Source organism: Aphidius gifuensis, linkage group LG6 (genome assembly GCF_014905175.1).
Source record: "Aphidius gifuensis isolate YNYX2018 linkage group LG6, ASM1490517v1, whole genome shotgun sequence".
NCBI lineage: Eukaryota > Metazoa > Arthropoda > Insecta > Hymenoptera > Braconidae > Aphidius > Aphidius gifuensis.
This window is the reverse complement of record NC_057793.1, coordinates 10,669,503-10,690,069: the sequence shown is the minus strand read 5'-3', so window position 1 is coordinate 10,690,069 and position 20,567 is coordinate 10,669,503. Positions and strand designations below refer to the sequence as shown.

Genomic DNA, 20,567 nt, shown 5'->3' with positions numbered 1-20,567 from the left:
AGAACGCACCTACTGTATCAATTATCAAACGTATAAAAGTTGATGACGCCCTCTTCTTTGTGTAACATTGGAATGAATTTTTTTTTTCCATTGAAATATATTTATGACATAATATAAAAATAAATAATCATAATGATATAAGGTAAACTGGCCAATGACCTCGGCAACCATTTTAGACAGTTTCAAATGAACTCAAATAACTCTTAAGGAAGTTATACACAAATTACTCTTTTTTTAAAAAATATAATGAGAATGTTCTGAAATTTTGTATACAAGTAGATCTTTTCATTCTGAATACAACGGTATAATTATTTTCTTATGTTGATCGGTTAAATTTTTTGTAATTAATTATTGAAAATAATATTTAACATTGGCTCTTATGGAGATTTCAACCATTTTTTTCGGATAGAAAAAATGATGAAAAAGTCTTGAAAAAAATCACACATATACTAGAAACCGAGTTTTATTAATTGCGCGAAAAATTTTCATATGTTGATCGGTCAATTAATGAGAAATTAATTATAAACTTGACAAAAATTAGATGTGGCAACGTATGGCATGTTCAAACACACACACATACCCGCAATCCCATATATTGTATGCGGGGCGCAGGCGCTTTACACTTTATTATTTTACAGTGTAGCCAAGTTTCACTTGAGACTGTGACGTCAGAAGCTCCCCGCAACACCCGCAATGAATTTGTGTATAACCTCCTTAAGGCTACAGTCCGCTAGCATAGTTTTCAACCAAAGTCCTATCTATTACCAGAAGCAACTATGTTTTTTAGTGATAACTGAGAATAATCTAGTTGTTTCTATGGCTGCTTTCTTTCATGAACTTAATGTTCAGGGCTCGAACTCACGACAAGCAACATTTCGCTTGTAAACATGGCCGTTGTTCCTACGGACCTACTGGGCATGCGCGAATCCGTTATTTCAGTATGAGCTGTGCTATTGTCACGGTTCAAAAAATAAATAAATATAACCTTATTAAAATCTCAATATTGATGTTTTGATTAAATTTTGGAGTATTTTTTAAATTCTTTTTTAATTGAACACTTTTGCTCAAGGTTTTGTTTATATATTTTTTTGTGTAATGTGGTGTCATGCCCAAATGTTTTTATAATTATTTGGTTTTTATTTTTGTAGCACTACTGACAGCTGACTATTTACACTGCATATAAACACAGTGCCTCCGTGATTTGACACTGTCGAACTTGTGACTTATCTCACGGATTTGCGCATGCTCAGATCGCTCAGAATTATGTCGGCCATGTTTACAAGCGAAATGTTGCTTGTCGTGAGCACTGAAATATAATAAAACTGGAAGCCGAACTTAGCGTCGCCGAGAGAGAGATTCAATGGATGGGCTTTTGTCCTCGTCGGTACAGTCACGTCAACTAAAGTTGTTTGAGACTGTACTGAAATATAATGTAACTTTTATATCGTGTAGTACTAGTTTGTTTTGACGTTGACTGTACATGATTTGATGTGCGCATGCGTGAGTGAGAGGGAAAGCCATCCAATATATTGCTATCTCTAGCGACACTCCGTGCATTGGCTAAGCATAAGAGTTCACCTTCCAGTTTTATTATATTTCAGTGGTCGTGAGTTTGAGCCCTCAGAACATTGATGTGATCTCCATCAGCGCACACGTAGGCGCAGATGCGCAGATTGATTTATTTTTTAAAAAATGGCTGTGCATTGGCGCCGGCAACCACTGGCAATATATTTGTCCTAACATTCGTGTGATATATTTCATGTCATTTAGGATTCAGCATTTTGTTGTGTCAATCAATTGTAATTGAAAAACATGAACAATCCATTTAAAATAAAATGGTATCACCCAAAAAAAATTATGTTCACAAAACCAACGATTTCAATATTTTTAGGTTACTACACAAATGTCAAGAAAAATATAAATATAATACCGGCGCCAATGCACAGCCATTTTTTTAAAAATAAATAATTCTGCGCATCTGCACCTACGCGTGCGCTGATGGAGATCACATCAGGTGCTTTCTTTTGTGTATTTATTTTTTTTCCTGTTTATTTTTAGGCGTGCGCAATCGAATGCGCAGTCAGAAAAAAGTCAGTTTGCAACAGCGTAGGACATGAAGGGCTGGATTCGCCATATTTTAATTCTTATTTTTTAAGAATTATTTGTTCGACGCCACTGGCCTCTCCTCAAGTTTGCATAATATGAGCATGTGCATAATCATGCGCATTAGAGTGAAAAAAAAATAATACACAAAAGAAAGCATGAAAGAAAGCAGCCTATGTGCAACAAAAAAATAGTGCGCGTGCGCAACTTCATTTCAAGATATAGGGGTACGTTCCAAAAGTCACTCGGAAGCCCGACAGTTCAGGATTGTGTTCATAAAAAACTTTTGATATTAGGTGCTTTCTTTTGGGTGTTTATTTTTTTTCCTGTTTATTTTCGCGCATGCGCAATTGAATGCGCAGTCAGTAAAAAGTCAGTTTGCAACAGCGTAGGACATGAGAGGCTAGATCAGCCATATTTTAAATCTTATTTTTGAAAAATTATTTGTTTTTTTTATATAGATTTTACATACAAAAGCTTCACAAGCGCTGTGAGTGGTGAAAAAAAGCCCTAAATTGTAATGCCCTGTGAATTGGACTGCAGCTAAAGAGGGTAAAATAATCACACATTTTCACGCACAAAACCAAGTTAAAAAGTCGGCAGTCTCACTAGCGCCCTCATGATTAGGCCAGGGCATATGCCGTATTGTGAGTTTTTGAGTTGTTTACAATTATCCATGGATAAAACGTTTAGAACAGCACCCGTATTCAGAGGATGTTCTCATTAGGGCGTTTTTTTTCCGATGGTGGCGTTTGTGAAGCCTTTCTATATGAAATCTATATAAAAAAAATTTTGTCAAGCGCCATCAGCGGAAAAAAAAAGCCCCATTTATTTATTCAGCAAATAAAATACATGTAATTCATTTTTAAAAAATAAAAATGTACAAGAAAAAGCAATAGCTAAGGAAAAGATGTAACTAAGGAATTGATGCGTTGCTCAAATCCTTTCCTTAGCTACTGCTTTTCCTTAGACGTTTTTCTTTTTTAAACAAGTTACATGTATTTTATCTATTAATTTAATAAAAATGTCCAAGGACAAGCAGTAGCTAAGGAAAAGATGAAGCTAAGGAGTCAATGTTGCCAAAAATTTATGTGGTAAGCAACATCAATTTCTTAGCTACATTTTTTTTCAGCTACTGCTTGTCCTATATATTTCACATCAATTCATGAGCTCTTTTTCGGGATCGTATAGAGTGGGTATAAGGTCTCAAACTCACGACAACCAACATTTCGTTTGTAAACATGGCCGACATGATTCTGAGGGATCTGAGCATGCGCAACGCGTAAAATTACTAGGAAAATCACGTCAACTAGGAATATATCACTATAGTTTTATGAGAATTAGAACGGCCATGTTTACAAGTTCGACAAAGCCCAACTTGTTGAGCATGCTCAGTGCGTTTTATAAGCGAAATGTTACTTGTCGTGAGATTGAGCCCTAAGCAAAGTGAAGCCACAGGGTTTTATTAGTCCGACATTTTGTGCTCGCCGTATGGAGTGGGTATAAGAGATTTCCGTCACTTACGAGGTAAAAATCATCATCATAATTCATTTTGGTTACTTTTGATGATAGTTCCAAGTTTTACCGCTAGAGAGAGATGTTTTATACAAATGGATAAAACTAAGGATGTTTAAAACATGCCCATCCCTGGCCGCCGGAGTTCATACACGAACACGAAATGTTACCCCCACCACGGGAGTTAGTTCTCTTAAATAGCTTAATCAAGCTTAATAGTCTTCATGGTCGGCTGTCATTAAATAAACTGGCAAACGCTGGCAAATAGACATACATAAATAAATAAATAAATATATATGCTAAATAGCAATCTTAAAAAAAAAAAAACAAGTTACTTGGTTGAATCTCAACATATATATCAACATCAAATAAACATAAATATTAATTAGTACTATTTCATTACTTTTATTAGTTTGTTTCATAAGTTTAATAAAAAATTTTTAAAAAATGAGTGTAAGTTGATATAAATAATTGTAAACATAACCAAAAATCTTTTTCACTACTGTTTGTTTATTAATTGAATTATTAGAAAAATAATAGTGTATTTTCTAATTATGATAGCAAAGACCAGACGATCACAGAAGAAAATGGAACCGGGAGGAGTACGAGAGCATGGCTTTACAAAGACTCCAGGCAGAAATTGCCGAAGAAGATCTCGGTATTCCAAAACAACCTGCTGTAAAAAGAGAAATGTTAAAGCAGAGAGATTACAAGGTTGATTTGGAATCAAAATTAGGAAAAAGTGTTGTTATAAACAAAGCAACACCTTCCTCTCAAACTGGCGGGTAAATTATTAGTCTTAAAATAATAAAACTATTAAACTAATAAAATATTTATTTTACTATTTTGAAAGGTTTATTAACTTCATTAATATTATTTTATTATTGTTCCAGTTATTACTGCAATGTTTGTGATTGTGTTGTAAAGGATTCCATTAATTTTCTTGATCACATTAATGGCACCAAACGTAAGTAAAACTTTTTTTCTTTTTTTTTTTCATTTTTATTGTGTTAAATGTCTATCAAACTCTGAATAATAATATATTAACTCTATTTTAGATCAACGTAATCTTGGCATGTCAATGAAAATTGAAAGATCTACTGTTGACCAAGTAAAAGCACGATTCGCAGCTAATAAAAAAAAGTTAGAAGAAAAAAAAAGAGATTATGATTTAGAACAAAGAGTTAAAGAGTTGAAAGAAGAAGTAAATACAAAATTTCCTAATAAATTTATTTACTATTATATAATTTTGATATTAAACACTGGATTTATGTTTCAGGAGGAAAAAATAAAAGAATACAGAAAAGAACGGAGGAAAGATCGCAAAAGAAAAATTGAAGAATCCAATGAGCCAGAAGAAGATATAGATGAAATGGCAGCTGTAATGGGATTTTCAGGATTTGGAAGTTCAAAAGCAAAAAAATAAAATTAAAAAATATAAGATAAATTTTTTTCAATTTTTATTTCATTCAATTTTCATTAATAATAATTTGATGATGTGAAAATTAGAAAATATTAAATAAAGTTAAAAATTAATTAATCTAATATATTTCAGAACTAGCTGAAAATGGTTCTAATGAACTCTCAACGTTTGATGAGTTGATAAATTGTAAATAACAGTAATAATAACTTGCATACTATTAATTCAATGATGTTATTAATTCGTCGATAAATAATTTAAATTTTACTAAATATTAAAAACTTTTATATCTAAAAAACATTGAAACACTTTAAACTTATAAACTTGGTAACTACTCAATAGTTTTTTTTTTTTTTTTTGTAAGTGGAATGAAAATTTTAATATTTTTCTTATCATAGTTGTTGAATTTTAATGTAAAAAAATATTATGCAATATTTTACTTGAAAATTAAATCATTTTATCAATAATTTTTGAGTAATTTAATGAGTACTCAATCATCATCTTGCATAAGAGATTTAATAATTTTATCTATAAGATTTTTAACAAAAGGTTCATCAACACCTAAAGTAAGACTTTTGGCTAATTCATTTGGAGACTTTATATTACCATTATAGAGTCGGCAATCATTCATGAAACAACAAACAAATGTTCCATTCTGTTGAATATCAGACATTTTAAAATTTAATTTTAATAATTTTTTTGAAATAACTGTGTCATTTGAATCTTCATTAACTTTAATTAACTGATCATTTATTATTGTTTTTTGTGAATCATTCCATTCACCATCTTCAGAATTTATTTCTTCAAGTTCTTGAGAAAAAATTTTGACAGTATCTTGACTCCAAGGATTGACACGTTCATAATCACTAAAATCTTGACTTGTTACATTTTTCCATGGATTATCAGTTGAAGTTACAGATGAATTACCATATGAAACAGTTGATGAATGTGTTGAAGTTTGAGTTTGTTGTGTCGGTTGCCAATTACTGTACACTGAACGTTCCTCCAACGTTGAATTGTTATCAACAGTTTGAGATTTATAATCGTCATTCCATTTAATATCTTCATCAACTTCAAAAACTGAAGAATATGAATTTTTTAAATTAAAAATTGGTGAATCTAGCAGTTTTTGTTCAACCTCATCAAATGAAAATTCATCATAATTAAGAGTTGGTGTTTCTTGTGATTTTTGTGAATTACTTAATGATGCAAAACTTTCATTTTTACCAAAAAAATCAATTTTTGAACTTGTAGAATTCATTGAATCATTCAAATTTCGAGCAATTTTATTTTTTCTTTCAAATGGGTCAAATAAAATTTCATCACGAATGTCATCAGGCAGTTGACTCAATGTTGTTGGCTTGATATTTTTAGATTTTTTCGGTGTTAAATTTTCTTTATCTATAATAGTTATTTGTTGATTTTTTTTTTGACGTGGAGTAAATATGCATGAATATTCATCATCTGATAAGTCTTCGACTTTTTTAGCTTTTAATTTTCTTCGTTTTGATGGTGATGATATTTCGTCAACGTCACATGTAGGATCATCATCAAGAGATGAGAAAATGTTGAATAAATTTTTTTTAAATGGATATCTCATACGTTTGCGAGGTGTTAAATGAACAGTTGATTTTATATTTTCTTTGTTTGTATCATTCAAAATTTTATTATCATTTTGTAGAGAAAATATTTGAGATAATTTTTGACTCGACAACAATGATGCTGATGATGAATCAATTTTTTTGATTTTTTTAATTTTCTTTTTCAAATTTATTTGACTTTTTCGATTCATTATGAAAGCTGGTGGAACTCTCGGCTGATGTACTGGATTCAGCCTCAAATCTTGGAACAATTTACTAACAATTTTATTCGGTCCTTGCCTGGTAAATGAAAATAAAAATAAAAACTATTAGTATATATTAATGATTAATAATAAAAACAATAAAAAAGTTAATGAACAAATGATATTTAGAATTACAAGAACTTAATTTTGTTAGTCAATCAAAAATTTTATCAATATATTTTTTTGATGAAAATAAATGTGTATGTACTTTCAAGGAATTTTTGAAACGTGATGTTACTTCACTATGATTTACCAATTATTACTGAGTAAACTAAAAAAATTAATTTATTTCCAATGATAATATTTTTCTAAATTAATTGCTGTATCAATTGATAGAATACATTATCTTTTTCTGTAAAAATATTACATTTAAATCAATTGATGTTAAAAAATAAAAATTTAATAAAAACCTAAATTATTAATCCAAATTTTTTTTTAATCAAGTTAATTTCAACTGGTACATGATACTTATTAACCATAGCTAAATTATATCGTTAAATTTTGTTTTAAAATTGAATAAACATTTTTTTTCTGATTTGATGTTGATACATGAAAACACTGTTACCTCTTTATGGTGCTGACAGTATTTTAAATGCAAAAAAAAAATACTGTGTATACATATTGCAGTGTACACACTGTTTATAACAAATTATTTTGACACTGTCAGCTGGTACTTACGTTTGTTTTAACTCTTAATTTACCCAACACTTTAATCCCTAATATTATTTAATGTTATTTACAGTAACCTATTTTTCTTCAGTACTGTGAAAAATTTTATCACTTTTTTTTATCAAACAACTGCCAATTCAGCACACTTTATTTTTTGCTAAATTAATTTCTAAATAAATACAGATAACAGATGCTTTCATGTATCCATTAATTTTTTACACTAACCATCAATAAAAATACAATTAAAGAGATTAAAAAAAATTATAATGTCTAAAAAAAACTACCCGAGATAAAATATAGTTTAGTATTTCAATCTAAAATACAGTGATTGTAAAGTGATAATAATAGAATAAAAGCACCAGAATAAAAAACATGATGGGCATGATATACAGACATGTAGATGTTACCTGACAACGTCTCCCATAAAACATGGAATTCCATATTTCACCAGTGCTTTTCCACGTATTTGTTCATCCGATAAAAATGGATATTTTATTTTTAATAATGATATTTCATTCAATATTATTGTATTTATTGTTGCATTATTTTTTGGTGTTTGATTTATTTTACACCATTTTTCAACAGTACCAAAACAATTTTTTTCACACTTAATATTTTGCACTAATTTGTTTTCATGTTTAACGACATTAGTATCATAATTATAACTTGTCATTAAATTAACATTATTAATATTTTCATAATCGTCATCTTTTTCAATTTTAATATTTATTTTATTTTGATTCATGATTGTTAATATATTATTTTCATGCAGTTTATAAATAGTTGTTATTTTAAAAAATTTATCATTAAATAAAAAATTAATAATGTTTATCGTTATTTATGTATACTTACAAATAAATCAGATAATAAAATTGATTAATCTCGATGAAATTATACGTGTAAAGTATAATGTTACTTTGTTTTATTAGAGATAAATATATGTTTATAAATCAGATGATTGAAATTTCACGCGACTGATGAAACTATGAAAGAAAAAATGAAAAAAAAAAAAAATAAACAAAGGACAAAGGACCTGCGTAACCGAACTTACACACGAGCACACACGAGTGTGTGTATATACGAAAGCATACGAGAGTATACGAGTTTTACTAAGTTTTACGAAGATAGCCGAAATAAAAGAGCGCTATTTCAGTTTGAAAATTTAAAAAGGTTAAGGGTTAAACTATAATTTTTTTAAGTGTTCAATAATTAGGCAAACATTCAAATATGCTTACTTACAATTAATTTTAATCAACAAATTTGATAATTGGAATATTTAATTATATTTTAATTAAAAAAAAAACAAAAAAATCATTAATATTAGAATACTAATAATAATTAGGTACACACAAAGATTATTAAGAACTATTAATAATAATCTTTGTGAATCTAGTTTTTATTGAAAAAATTAATTAAAAAAAAATAGTAGTAAATAAAGTTTTTAGATATTGTTGAAATACTTTTATTTGTTATTTAAATTTCAAAGTAATCTCAAGTACAATAGTTAATAAAATTGATTCGGAATTCATTAATATTTTTTAAGAACCCGAGTTGATAGTAATATTTTCTATAATAAAATTTTAAAAAGCTGTTTTTATTTAGGATCAAAATGCATGACGATATTAAAATCTTGCTGCATGCCAAGTACAAAAAAAAAGGACTCATATTACAACTGTATAATTCAAAATAATTATATATATTATAATTATTCAATCATAGTTTTTTCATGTTCTTTTAAAATATATATAACTTAGAAATAAATTTTTTTACATTTAAAACAATCATTATTTATTAAATCATATTAATTTTTTTCTTCATTTTCGATAAAAATATAGACCTCCATTCCGTTTATTTTCCTTGAACTTTGAATTGATTGTATTTTTCTTTATTTTAGTTTTCATCCATTTTATTTCGTAAGTTAATTAATTTCAATAATATTCAGGTCTTGTTAATTTTTAGTTTGATTGTATTTTCACTAGAAAAAATATTAAAAATCTGTGCATATTTAACAACAAAAAGCTTGAATAACAACATCAAGGAAATAAAGTTTTAAAATACAACTGTTAATTGTTTGTTTGTCGGAGATGACTAGAATGGAGAAAATTATCCCCCGCTCTTTTTCTCAGCTCACTCACTTGAAGATTCAGGTAAAAATGCTCTCAAGTAATCACAAACATCAGTATCTCTTCTAACGTGCTACCTATCACTCGTGCGTTTAAAATTTCACAGTTATTTATTTAAAAAAAAAAAAAAATGAAAAATACATTTAAATATATAAAAATTAAAAAAAAATAATCTCCATTAATCAATGATAATAATTTATACTGTTTTATCATATGATAAACAATTCATTGATTCGAATTGAAAATTGATTTATTCAAAAGTGAAAGTGATATTATAAAGAAAGTATTTTATAAGTAATTAAAATTTTTATCAATCGTCAAAATGTTAAAATACATTCTTGATAATTTTTCATTACTGTTATTAAAAAAAATTAAAACTCTTTTTAATATATGACACATGTTATTTTATGTCACCAACAAAAGAAAAGAAAAAAAAAATGTTTGCAATAATTTAAAGTTTGTGTTAAAGAATTATAAATTTTTTCTCTCCTTTGTAGTTGTTTTAAAAGTGAATAAATTGTGCTTCATGTGTGGGTATTTTAATATATTGCAATTAAAGTTTGACATTAAATTTCTTTATTTTTTGTAAACATTTCATTATTTAAATATTTTCAACATTTAAAAACTTGATCAAATTTATTACATCAAAATGCCGAGGGCCTCGGGATCTTCTTTACAACCAATTGAAGAATCACGTTCTTCAAAATCAGGTGAAAATAAAGAATACAATTATTTAAATAAATTTTTTTTTAAAAAAAAGATCATTTCCTCAATTTAAATTCATTTTTAGAAATTTTATTTGGCAATAATTATTACGAAATAAAAAGGATATTATAATACATCTACTGCGACGTCCGTGATGCGTTAATTTGTATACTTTTGCATTAAGCTGCAATATAACAAAGATTTACATGCATTTATGTATATTTGCACTTTCTCTATTTTCTATTTCAAGGAAGTGAAAACTCGAAATGACCGCGAAACATTTTCAAGTATTTTTTTTAAATAAATAAAAATAATAATAAATAATTAAAAATACATTTTTTTTTCTAAATTAAATATTGTATTTTTTTTAACATATGAAAATTGAGTCACTTAATTTTATTACAAACGACAATCTCAAATTAATAATTAAAAAAATATTATTTCAATTTTGTTTAAAGTGTTTTTTTTTTTTTTCGCTCCTGAAAATTGAGTTAGTGTTTTATAATAATTATTCATTTCAAATTAATTCAATGTAAATATAAATTAGTCTATTGATATATTTACATACATGTATATATTATTTGTATATAATTCATAAGTTTTTATTATATAGCGGTGCACGACTTGGAGACACTCAAGTGCGCACGAAATTTACCGTTATAAGTTTTAAGTAGCTGGTCAATCTGTTGACCACAGTCTTCAGTTAAAATAAGGTAAAGAGTATATTTAATAAATAAAAGTAAAGAAAAGTTAAGTAAATATATAAATAAACAAAACTTAACAATAAACAACATGATATACGTGTATGAATATATTTCAATATGCAAAATGATGTGTTTTCTTTTTAATTGATTTTTGTTTTTATGTCTGTCAAATTTAAAATTATTATACCTTTATTTTGAATTCATTTACATATGTAAAAAATATGTTTTTGACATTTACAATTTTATTATTGACTTTTACATTGTATACTTTAAAATTTTAAGTGAAAAAAAAAAAAAAAAATACAAATTGCTAAATTGATAATGCTAAACAATTAAATGAAAATTAATATTTTTCATTTGTCAAAATAAGTCTAAAATTTTTTTTTTGAGTACCAGTTCATCATTCAGTTGAGTGTTAAAATTAAACACTTCAAAATGTGTTAATAAATAAACATAAAAAAAAAAAAAAAACAACAAGTTAACATTTATAGAAAATGATAATTAAACGTTCAAAGATGTCAAAAATTGAACATTTGATTTTTGCATTCGCAGATGATTCTATATTGCTTTCATTTATTATTTTTTCTGTTAATTAAAAGTTGGAATTTTTTATTCAAAAATCATATAAAAACATACATGTTTGTTTTCTCTTTTGAAAATATATGTCGTTTTATTTTTATATTTTACGATCATTTTAACCCAAGTTATGTCTTACAAAAGCTGGAAAAGATTTTTATTTGGCCTTTCATCCAATGATAAAACCTTAATTTATCATATAAATAAATCAATAAAAAAAAAAAAAGCCAATAAAATTTTGATAAAATATTTTTCCATGTTTTTAAAAACTAATTAAAAAAAAAAATTAATTGTTGCTTATATAGTTTGGCGTTTTTTATTTTAGTTGATAGAAATGAAAACTGACTTGAATCATCTGTTATTATATTAATTTGTTATTATAAAGATGTCATGGATGTAAAATATTTCTGGAATGTAAATAAAACAAACTAAATATTACAATAGAAAATTTTCTGAACACTTTCTGAAAAAATATACAGAGGTTATATTAAACTTAATATAAAAAAGTGAATTGTATTTTTTAGATAGCATATAAAGAATAAAAAAAATAAATATAGTTCCTTTTCAAACTATATTATTATTTGCCACATGATCATGATTACACATTGAAAAATAATAATAACCATTTGATGAATCGTTATATGCACCAACTGTTGCAGTTAATTTTCAAGAAAAAAAAAACTGAATAAATTGATAAGAAAAGAAATAATATTAAAAAACAATCTTGATCTTCGACTCGGGAAAAAAAAATTTCCTCGCTATCCAGATGTCTTGACGATCAATTAATTTGTTTATTTATTATTCAAAAATAAAAAATTTTTAATGATTGATCAAGTGTTATCAAATATTTTATAAACAATTTAAAATATTTTATCATTTATATTCAAAAATTAATTATTAAATTTAATATAATTAAATATATGTTTATGTGACATTGAAAGAGGTCAAGAATGTAAATCTATCGCTGGAAAGTTTAATGATTTAACTAGTCAAGTCACGATGAAGCACCAAATCCATGTGATCAACCTGAAACATCACCTCACTGATATCAAGCATTCACCTAATTTTTTTTTTTTTATTATTGCTTTTTATATTTATTTTTATTTTGCCTTTTAAATGAAAAAATTTTACTAACATTTAGTCTCTATAAAGAAGTCAAAGAGGAATCACCAAAAATATTTGTTTTTTTTTACTACAAATATATTAAATTTAATTTAATAAAACTATAATTTTTTTTTCAATAGTCTTTATAAATTAATTTTTTATAATTATTTTATAATATTTAGAACTCACGTAATTAAAAATCCCGGTTCATATTAACGTGACTTCCTGTTGAACATATACACAAACACGTACAACAATAAGACAAAATATTTAATTTTGAGTGTTTATTAAAGCTTAATATCGATATGGTGGCTGAATTAAATTGCATTCCAAGTATAACAGTCAAGAAGAAAGGACAAAAAAATAATAAAAATTCAGTATCATTTGACAATATTGATAATAATATTATAAAAACAGTGAAAAGACCAAGTTGGATTGAAATAGCAATACGTGAATCAATTCCAAAATTTATTAATGAAGATAATGAACCTAAGAAACTAACAAATTATCAAAATTTTGTTAAAAAAAAAATTAATATTAATAATGTGATTGATGAAGAGTGTAGTATAAAAAGTGATAACGTTAATATTAATATTGAAGAAACTTTTATTGATTACAAAGAGCCAATTTACAGTGTTGTTGATTTTTCGAAAAAAAGTCGTGATAAAAAAATTGGAGATAATAATAATGCTGATTATTTAATACATCAAAAAGAATTATTAGAAAAAAATAAACAACTTTCAGAGTGGTTAGAAAATTCTAAAGCATCAATAAATAATAGAGACTTTATTTTTATTGAAAAAAATAATTTTATTAAAAAAATGAAAAATAAAGAATCAAGTGATGATCCTTGGTTGAATCCTGTATCAATTCCACGTGGTGTTATAAATATAGAAAATCAAAATAGATATCGTAAGATATTTAAAGATGAAAATCATGATATTATGATGGAAAAAAATGATGATATAACTGATGATATGATGTCAACAAATGTTGATTCGATAAGTGAATTTGGCACATTGAGCTATCAAAAACATTCAAAAATAAATTACGATATTCAAAAAAATATACCGTCAATTGAACATGACGATAATTGGAAATTTGTTGCTAAAAAAATCCATGAAAATCAACAAAATGATAGTTTAAAATTTGGGATAGAAAAAATAATGGAAAATAGTCATATTGATGGTACTAATGAATCAACAAGTAATATTGATGATGATAATACATTACCAAAGTATTCAGTAAATAATACAGGTGAGAGAAAAAAAATTCTGAAAAAAAGAAATAAATTATTTTATGATAAAAAAAAAAACGTTAAATAAATTGCTAAGATACCGGTGGAAATTCTTGTATATTCTAGACATTCTGACATACTGACAAAATGTATATATGTTTTTTTTTGTAAACTATTGATGGACAGATGTTATTACTTTTTAAAATTCCGTTACTAAAAGACTTCCGTTAGATAAAATTTTATTCCCTGTTTCTATTCATTTATTAAATGAAACAACATTGATGATGATGATGTCGAAAAGCATCTGGATAGTTCACATGTAGTTTTTTTTTTTTCTTCTGCAATCTGCACTTCTACGTGTTACAGTTATTGACACAATCTTTCTCAAACAGTTGGTACGTAATCCAAACCGTGATATACAAATATTATTCATATACATTTTAATAAAAGCAAAAATTTAAATAAACAAACAGAATAACAAATTTTTTGCTTTAATAAATTCAATCAATATAACACAACGTTTATGATAGATAAATACTTTACTAGTTAAAATATTTTCCCAAATTTTTTTTATAATAAAAATAAAAACTTTAAAAAAAGGTTTACTCGCTTAAAAAATATGAAATGATAATTAATTTTTCTAATCAAACAATAATAAAAATATTCAAGTTTTTTTTATTTTTTTTATTTGAAAGCTATAATGTTAAATATTTTTTATAATATATTGAGAACATTTTCAAATAAATTGATGTTTTTTTCATTGTTTTTTAATGTTAAAAAATTTTTAAACCATTTATTAATTATTTTTCTAAATTTTATATTTGTAAAAAAGAGAATGAGCAGGAGGAGAGATGAATGATAAAAGGTATGAAAAAATAAGAAGGGATTAAGTGTATCTGTTGAATTGTTGACGGTTCATGGAAAGTTTAATGTCAGTGTCAAATAAGAAAAAGATAGATTGATAAAGAAAGAGAAATAAAATTACAAGTTTAGTTGAAAGACTTTAATGCTTCGATACTCTTCGATACACTTTGTTTATTGACGTTGGAAAGACATCACAGCAGTATCATCATCTCTTAAAAATTAACTAACAAAAAAAAACATACTTATATATTTCATTATAAAAAAAATATAATTCAAATTAATTTTTTATAATTGAAATATAAAATTAACATAAATCTTTATAAGTGAATAATTTATTTTTTTAAATATACAGAATAAAAAAATTGTAAGTACAATATAATTATTTTAAATCATAACTTATTCCATTATTAATATGTTCAAAGAAATAAAATAATATATATATATATACATTTGTGGAATAAATTTAAACGTATATATTTAATATTATATTATTCCAGAATGAATTAGAAAATTATTCTAGCATTTATTGAAGAATATACATATCATACTTTTACTCTTAAAAATAATTGTAAATACTCTTATTTATTTATTTCATTTTTTATTTCATTATTTTTTGATGTAAATTTATTATTCTGTGAAAATATAATGAATATAACTTTCTATAAAGGACGAATTATTAAATTAAATTGAGAATGTTTGATCTTTGAGTTCAATTAATTCAATTATTAAAATTAAATATAATTTGCTTGTTAACAATATTTTATAATTTTAATATACATTTCAAACATTATTATTAAGTAAGAAAAAATGTCTTTATACATATAGGATATTTATTGTATTACAAAAAGTATACAATATAATATAAATAATAATAAATGATAGATATGTTACTAACTTTCGAGAGATACTTTTTCTTCAATACATTTGATTGACTATTTATTTTTATTGTTTGTATTTTTGTAAACTATATGGGGAATTGTTTAAGGTACTATCGCGTGAGTAATATAATAAACTCTCTTTATGCATTCAATTTTACGGATTTGTGATCACGCATTTTATGGGCCTCTCGTATCTAAATTATGTTTCTGTAATTCCATGTCTTCTGTTGTAATTTTACGTCTTAAAAAATCAAAAAATAAATTTTAAGTTTTTACTAATTAAAAACAACAAAAAAACCGTTTGATGACTTATGTATAATTCAATATGAAATAAATAAAAAAAATAGTAAATTTTAAATTATCCGTGGTAAAAAAATTCATTCGAGTTTTTCCGTTTTTTTTTTTGATTTTTTTCTGTAAAAAAAAGTTTAATTTCGAGAAAAAAATCCAGAGAAATAGTTCTACCAAAAATGGAACATAGTAATTCTTTTACTATTTAAATGCTTTGATTTTTTTATTAATTAATTTTTAATTAATGACGTTTTGTTCTCAGGTGCTAACAATGAATCTCATGATAAGGACAGTTTGAATGAAACTGGAAGTAACACTGAGGATCTCGTGGAGGGAAATCAATCAGGAAGTGCTCACAATCGACGTAGTGGAAAGCCAACAAGTGCTAATATATTATCATCAGATTTACCTGAAAATAGACCAAACACCACAACGGCTTCACCAAGGTCACTCGTCTCCAGGATTCTCGCAGGAGCGAGATCCCCCGATAATGATCTTCTTGATAATTCAGAACCCTAGTAAGAAAACAGTTTTTTAGATATCCCTGACAAAAATAATTTTTTAATAAAACCCGTGCTATTTTTTTTCTGCAATCTGTATTTCTCCGAAATCAGTCCAATTCATTAGTAATTATTGTAACTGTAATTATTTATAATTATATTTGTTATTTATCTATTTTTTTCTTTTGCTCATTCCTAAATCAAAAAAGATAAGACAAAAAAACATATAAAAAAGAGCCGAGACAATCTAACGATTGATTAATGATAAAAAAGCCACATATTGATATAATTTTCTTTTCAGTTCTCAATTATGGATTGTCCTTTCCAATGTTTATGGTGAATTAATTATCATTATGATGATGGCCTTGTGTTTAGCTGAGGTCATGGATACTCCAGTGCCACTTTTAAGTGTCCAGGTATTTAAGAAAATTAAAAAAAATCTATTAGTTTAAATAATTCAAAGCAATAAATAAATCAATTAGAAAAACATCTTCATCATCACCTTGTCTTTGAAAACAGGTTTAAAAAAAAAATACAGCCAGTTGAGATTAGCTCGTGCTAGGCATTTGTTTTTTTTTTTTTTTCTTTCAGTGTATCTGTTCACTCGATCGAAAGGCACGATTTCTAATTCGCCTTTGCTTAGTGAAATCGTTTATTCCAGCCAAGATCAAGGCCCCGCAAGTTTTTTTTTATTTTTTACTTTTTATAAGTCTAAAAAAAAAAAATTTCCCCTTCTTTGAATTACCAAAGTGTAATAAGATAATAATCATTAAGGATTCATGGACCGGAAGTCATTTGTAGTCATCATTATAACATTACATTTTTAAAAAAATTTTTAAATATATTAATTTTCATCAAATTTATACATTAGACAGAAGTGGTAATTATTCACTTTCTTTCTTCCGGTCAGTCTACTGAAAATTAACATAATCTTATCTCATGTTGATATATTTTAAATTAGAAAAAAAAAAAATGATTAATAAAAATAGTACAAATTTAATGAAGTATATAAATATATGAGAAAGTAAATGTAATTTTCAACTTCCCATTCGTTTTTCATGAATTAATAATTATCATTTTAATAACGTAAAAAAAAGACAGTTATAAAATTGCGAGGATTTTGGGTCAATAGCATTGAATATAGTTTGAAATAACATAATTTATAAAACTAGTTCTATAAATGTCAAAAACCTTTTATACTATTATTATCATTATATTCAAAATTTTTAAGTAGTTTTATCTACTCAGCTTCATAATGAAAAAAAAAATAAAAAATCTAACTCGTCAAATTGAACAAACTAATTAAATTGAATTTTTATGATATGTTAATTTGAATTGATTTTAATTAACATCGGCTTCTTTTGATATTAATTTAATCAATCTTTAATGAATTAAATTAAATTAAGTCTTATTTCTAATACTTGATATTAATAATAATTTTACTTTTTATTTAGAGTTTTTTCTTAATTTATCTTTACGTTGGAAGTATCATCGTCATAATCAGCATTTATCTTTGGGTCCTGATGGATAGTTGTGGAAGTTTATCAGGTAATTCTGATGATGCTGAACTTGGAGGAACATCTCTCACGCGATTTGGTTCACTAAAAAGAGCTCATATTTCAAGATCAAAAACAGCATCAACGAGTTTTTACATTCGTGTTGGTGCACTTTGTAAGTATAATTATTTTAATATTATTATTATATTAATACTAAATAAATAATTAATTTGTTAATCAAGTATTTGGCTTGGCAACTTTGGTATTCAATGGCATTGAAATGGCAATGTATTCACTGATGCAAGGCGCAGATTGTTTGAGTGATATTGTCTTTGTTCATCCAGTTCTTCATGGACTTTTTACATTTTTACAAATGCATTTTTTATTTGTCAATTCTCAGGTAAATATTAAATAATTAATTTATATTTTATTTAATAAATTTATTATTAAAAAAAAATAATTTATTTAGGTTTTAGTAGAAAAATTTGGACTAGCAGCAAGATTTGGATTTACTCATCTTGCTGCAACAAATATTGCAGTATGGGTAAGATTAGTTATCTGGGATTCAGCTCAAGAATGGACATACTTTGTGCATTTGGCACAAAAAGGTCCTGAAATATCTTCTTCACCATTGAGCCTCAGAAGATTTCCTAGTGTGTTGAATAGAAAAACTCGTGATATCATTGATGGTAAGTTTACGGTCAGAAAGAAAAATATAAATATATCAAAATAAAATTCATGTGTTTTAGAACAACATATTTTTTTTTGATTATAGTTACGAGTACAGCATTTGGAAATTCATTTACAGCAAAATCATTTTATCAGCCAATATCTGATGAACAAATATCACAAGTTGTAACTCTTCAACAGTGTTTAAATACAAATACACTGGGACAATTGTGGACTTCTAGTATGCTTTTTCTTTATCCCTTCATTGTTCAATTTAGGTAAGATTATAAAAGTTTAGGGTTTCAAAAAAGAAAAAAAAGAAAGTACAAAAATCGTTTGATTGTATATAATTGAGGCTGTTCATAAGAGATCATGTGAATAAGTATATATTTTGGTTGTTGGCATTTAGATTAAAAAAGAATAAGAAAAACCCTTGTGACTCATGTAATGTTGTCATACTGACATTCTAATCAAGAAACAAAATTTTCAACTGTATAAAGAAAAAATGTTGTAAACATGCCTTGATTATCTGATTTTATAATATGGATTATAATATTAATATATAAAATTTATTTAAATTTCAGTTTAATAGCGGCAGCAGTAACTTTTGTAATGGGACAAAATGTAGGTAGAAATCGTTTTTCACACAAACACAAATTTCATAGTATTAAAGATTTGACAAGTCATACAAGAATTGGCTGTGACAGTTCCAGTAAAGGTCTTTTTCTTGGTATACTATCAATGACAGCTGGTATTGTTGTTATTTTAATATTTCTTGTTGTTCGTGAAAATGAAAAATTTCCACCAACAACATTATCATGGTTAACAAATGGTACACTTATTGCAATATTAGGATTAAGTTCATTAATGACAATAAGTGGTCTTGTGCAAGTACGTCAAATGTCAATTGTCTCAAGAGCACCACCATCACTTGATACAATTTTATCAAATATAACAATATTTGGTGTACAACTTTATTGTATATTTACAGCAGTTGTTTGTGCTTGTTCATTAATATCATATTCAACAAATGTTAATGATGAAATTGATGATGATTCACGAGGACGACATATTATGTTACTTATTGCATCAATATTACAATTATTTCAATGTTTTGCACAAAGTACATTAATTGCTGAAGCATCAAAAAGAAGTTGTATTACTAGATATCAAATGATTGCTAAACCAGCAAGACAAGTTATAACATTTTTATTATTTAGTAATGCAGTATTATGGGCATTTGATACTGTCGTAACACAAACATGGATTACCCAAGAATTACAATTGAGATTTTTTGGTGTTCTTGCATGGGGTATCATATCAAGAATATGTTTACCATTATTAATATTTTATAGATTTCATAGCTGTGTTTTATTACTTGAAGCTTGGAATAAATGTTACAGAACACCGAGAGGTGAACTTTCACTCAATTGACGAATACTTGATCGTTTAAAACAATCATCTAGGTAAAAATATTTAATATAAATATTCTTAAAAAACTATATCACAAATAAACATTTGAATATTTTCATTAATAATTTAAATTTGTTTTTTTAGAAAAAAATCAACAAGAAAAATTATCCAAAATAAAAAATTAAAAAATAATTTTATACTGAATATTGAGGATAATTTTTTTCCAATCAATCGTGATGAATATAATTTATCCTGCCATCGAAATGATATTGAACTTAATGACAATTTAAATTTTATTTATCCTTATGAAAATAATGCAAGTCGTTTGTGTTTTGATAAAAATCAGGAAATATTTTTATCAACTTCTGTTATTCTTCATCATTGTCCTCATAATTAAACGAATTCTGGATACAATGCAAGTAGATTTGATGATCAAAAGTCCAAAAAAATTCATCAA

The 20,567-nt window shown here is 25.8% G+C and overlaps 3 protein-coding genes across 4 annotated transcripts; 2 read left to right on the top strand and 1 right to left on the bottom strand.

Moving 5' to 3' along the window:
* The first annotated feature begins 3,814 nt into the window (after window positions 1–3,814).
* Window positions 3,815–5,129, top strand: LOC122859450 (zinc finger matrin-type protein 2). Its single transcript, XM_044163051.1, has 5 exons — window positions 3,815–4,071; window positions 4,180–4,403; window positions 4,512–4,585; window positions 4,677–4,822; window positions 4,898–5,129. Exons 1-5 carry the CDS (start codon window positions 4,066–4,068, stop codon window positions 5,042–5,044), a joined length of 597 nt encoding a protein of 198 aa, XP_044018986.1. The 5' UTR covers window positions 3,815–4,065; the 3' UTR covers window positions 5,045–5,129.
* LOC122859826 lies at window positions 5,066–8,223 on the bottom strand. Its single transcript, XM_044163513.1, has 2 exons — window positions 7,958–8,223; window positions 5,066–6,918 (listed from the first exon to the last, which is right to left on the bottom strand). The coding sequence occupies exons 1-2, from the start codon at window positions 8,221–8,223 to the stop codon at window positions 5,529–5,531; spliced, it is 1,656 nt and encodes a 551-aa protein (XP_044019448.1). The 3' UTR covers window positions 5,066–5,528.
* A 1,854-nt stretch (window positions 8,224–10,077) lies between these two features.
* On the top strand, window positions 10,078–20,163 carry LOC122859447 (proton channel OtopLc-like). Of its 2 annotated transcripts, none has more exons than XM_044163047.1 (8): window positions 10,078–10,383; window positions 16,295–16,550; window positions 16,834–16,948; window positions 17,987–18,203; window positions 18,271–18,428; window positions 18,498–18,717; window positions 18,804–18,975; window positions 19,282–20,163. In XM_044163047.1, exons 1-8 carry the CDS (start codon window positions 10,323–10,325, stop codon window positions 20,129–20,131), a joined length of 2,049 nt encoding a protein of 682 aa, XP_044018982.1. In that variant the 5' UTR covers window positions 10,078–10,322; the 3' UTR covers window positions 20,132–20,163. The 2 variants fall into 2 exon arrangements, with proteins under 2 accessions (XP_044018982.1, XP_044018981.1); XM_044163046.1 differs by lacking the exon at window positions 10,078–10,383 and adding an exon at window positions 12,898–14,019.
* Window positions 20,164–20,567: the final 404 nt, after the last annotated feature.

Excerpts from the sequence above, each read along its gene's own strand:
- LOC122859450 (XM_044163051.1), top strand. Across the intron at positions 4,404-4,511 it reads CCTTCCTCTCAAACTGGCGG|TTATTACTGCAATGTTTGTG; the intron begins GTAAATTATTAG and ends TTATTGTTCCAG. Across the intron at positions 4,823-4,897 it reads TTAAAGAGTTGAAAGAAGAA|GAGGAAAAAATAAAAGAATA; the intron begins GTAAATACAAAA and ends TTTATGTTTCAG.
- LOC122859826 (XM_044163513.1), bottom strand. The coding sequence starts at position 8,223 with ATGACAAGTTATAATTATGATACTAATGTCGTTAAACATGAAAACAAA. Across the intron at positions 6,919-7,957 it reads TTTATGGGAGACGTTGTCAG|GCAAGGACCGAATAAAATTG; the intron begins GTAACATCTACA and ends TTCATTTACCAG.
- LOC122859447 (XM_044163046.1), top strand. The coding sequence starts at position 13,068 with ATGGTGGCTGAATTAAATTGCATTCCAAGTATAACAGTCAAGAAGAAA. Across the intron at positions 16,551-16,833 it reads CTTGATAATTCAGAACCCTA|TTCTCAATTATGGATTGTCC; the intron begins GTAAGAAAACAG and ends TTTTCTTTTCAG. Across the intron at positions 18,976-19,281 it reads CCCTTCATTGTTCAATTTAG|TTTAATAGCGGCAGCAGTAA; the intron begins GTAAGATTATAA and ends TTTAAATTTCAG.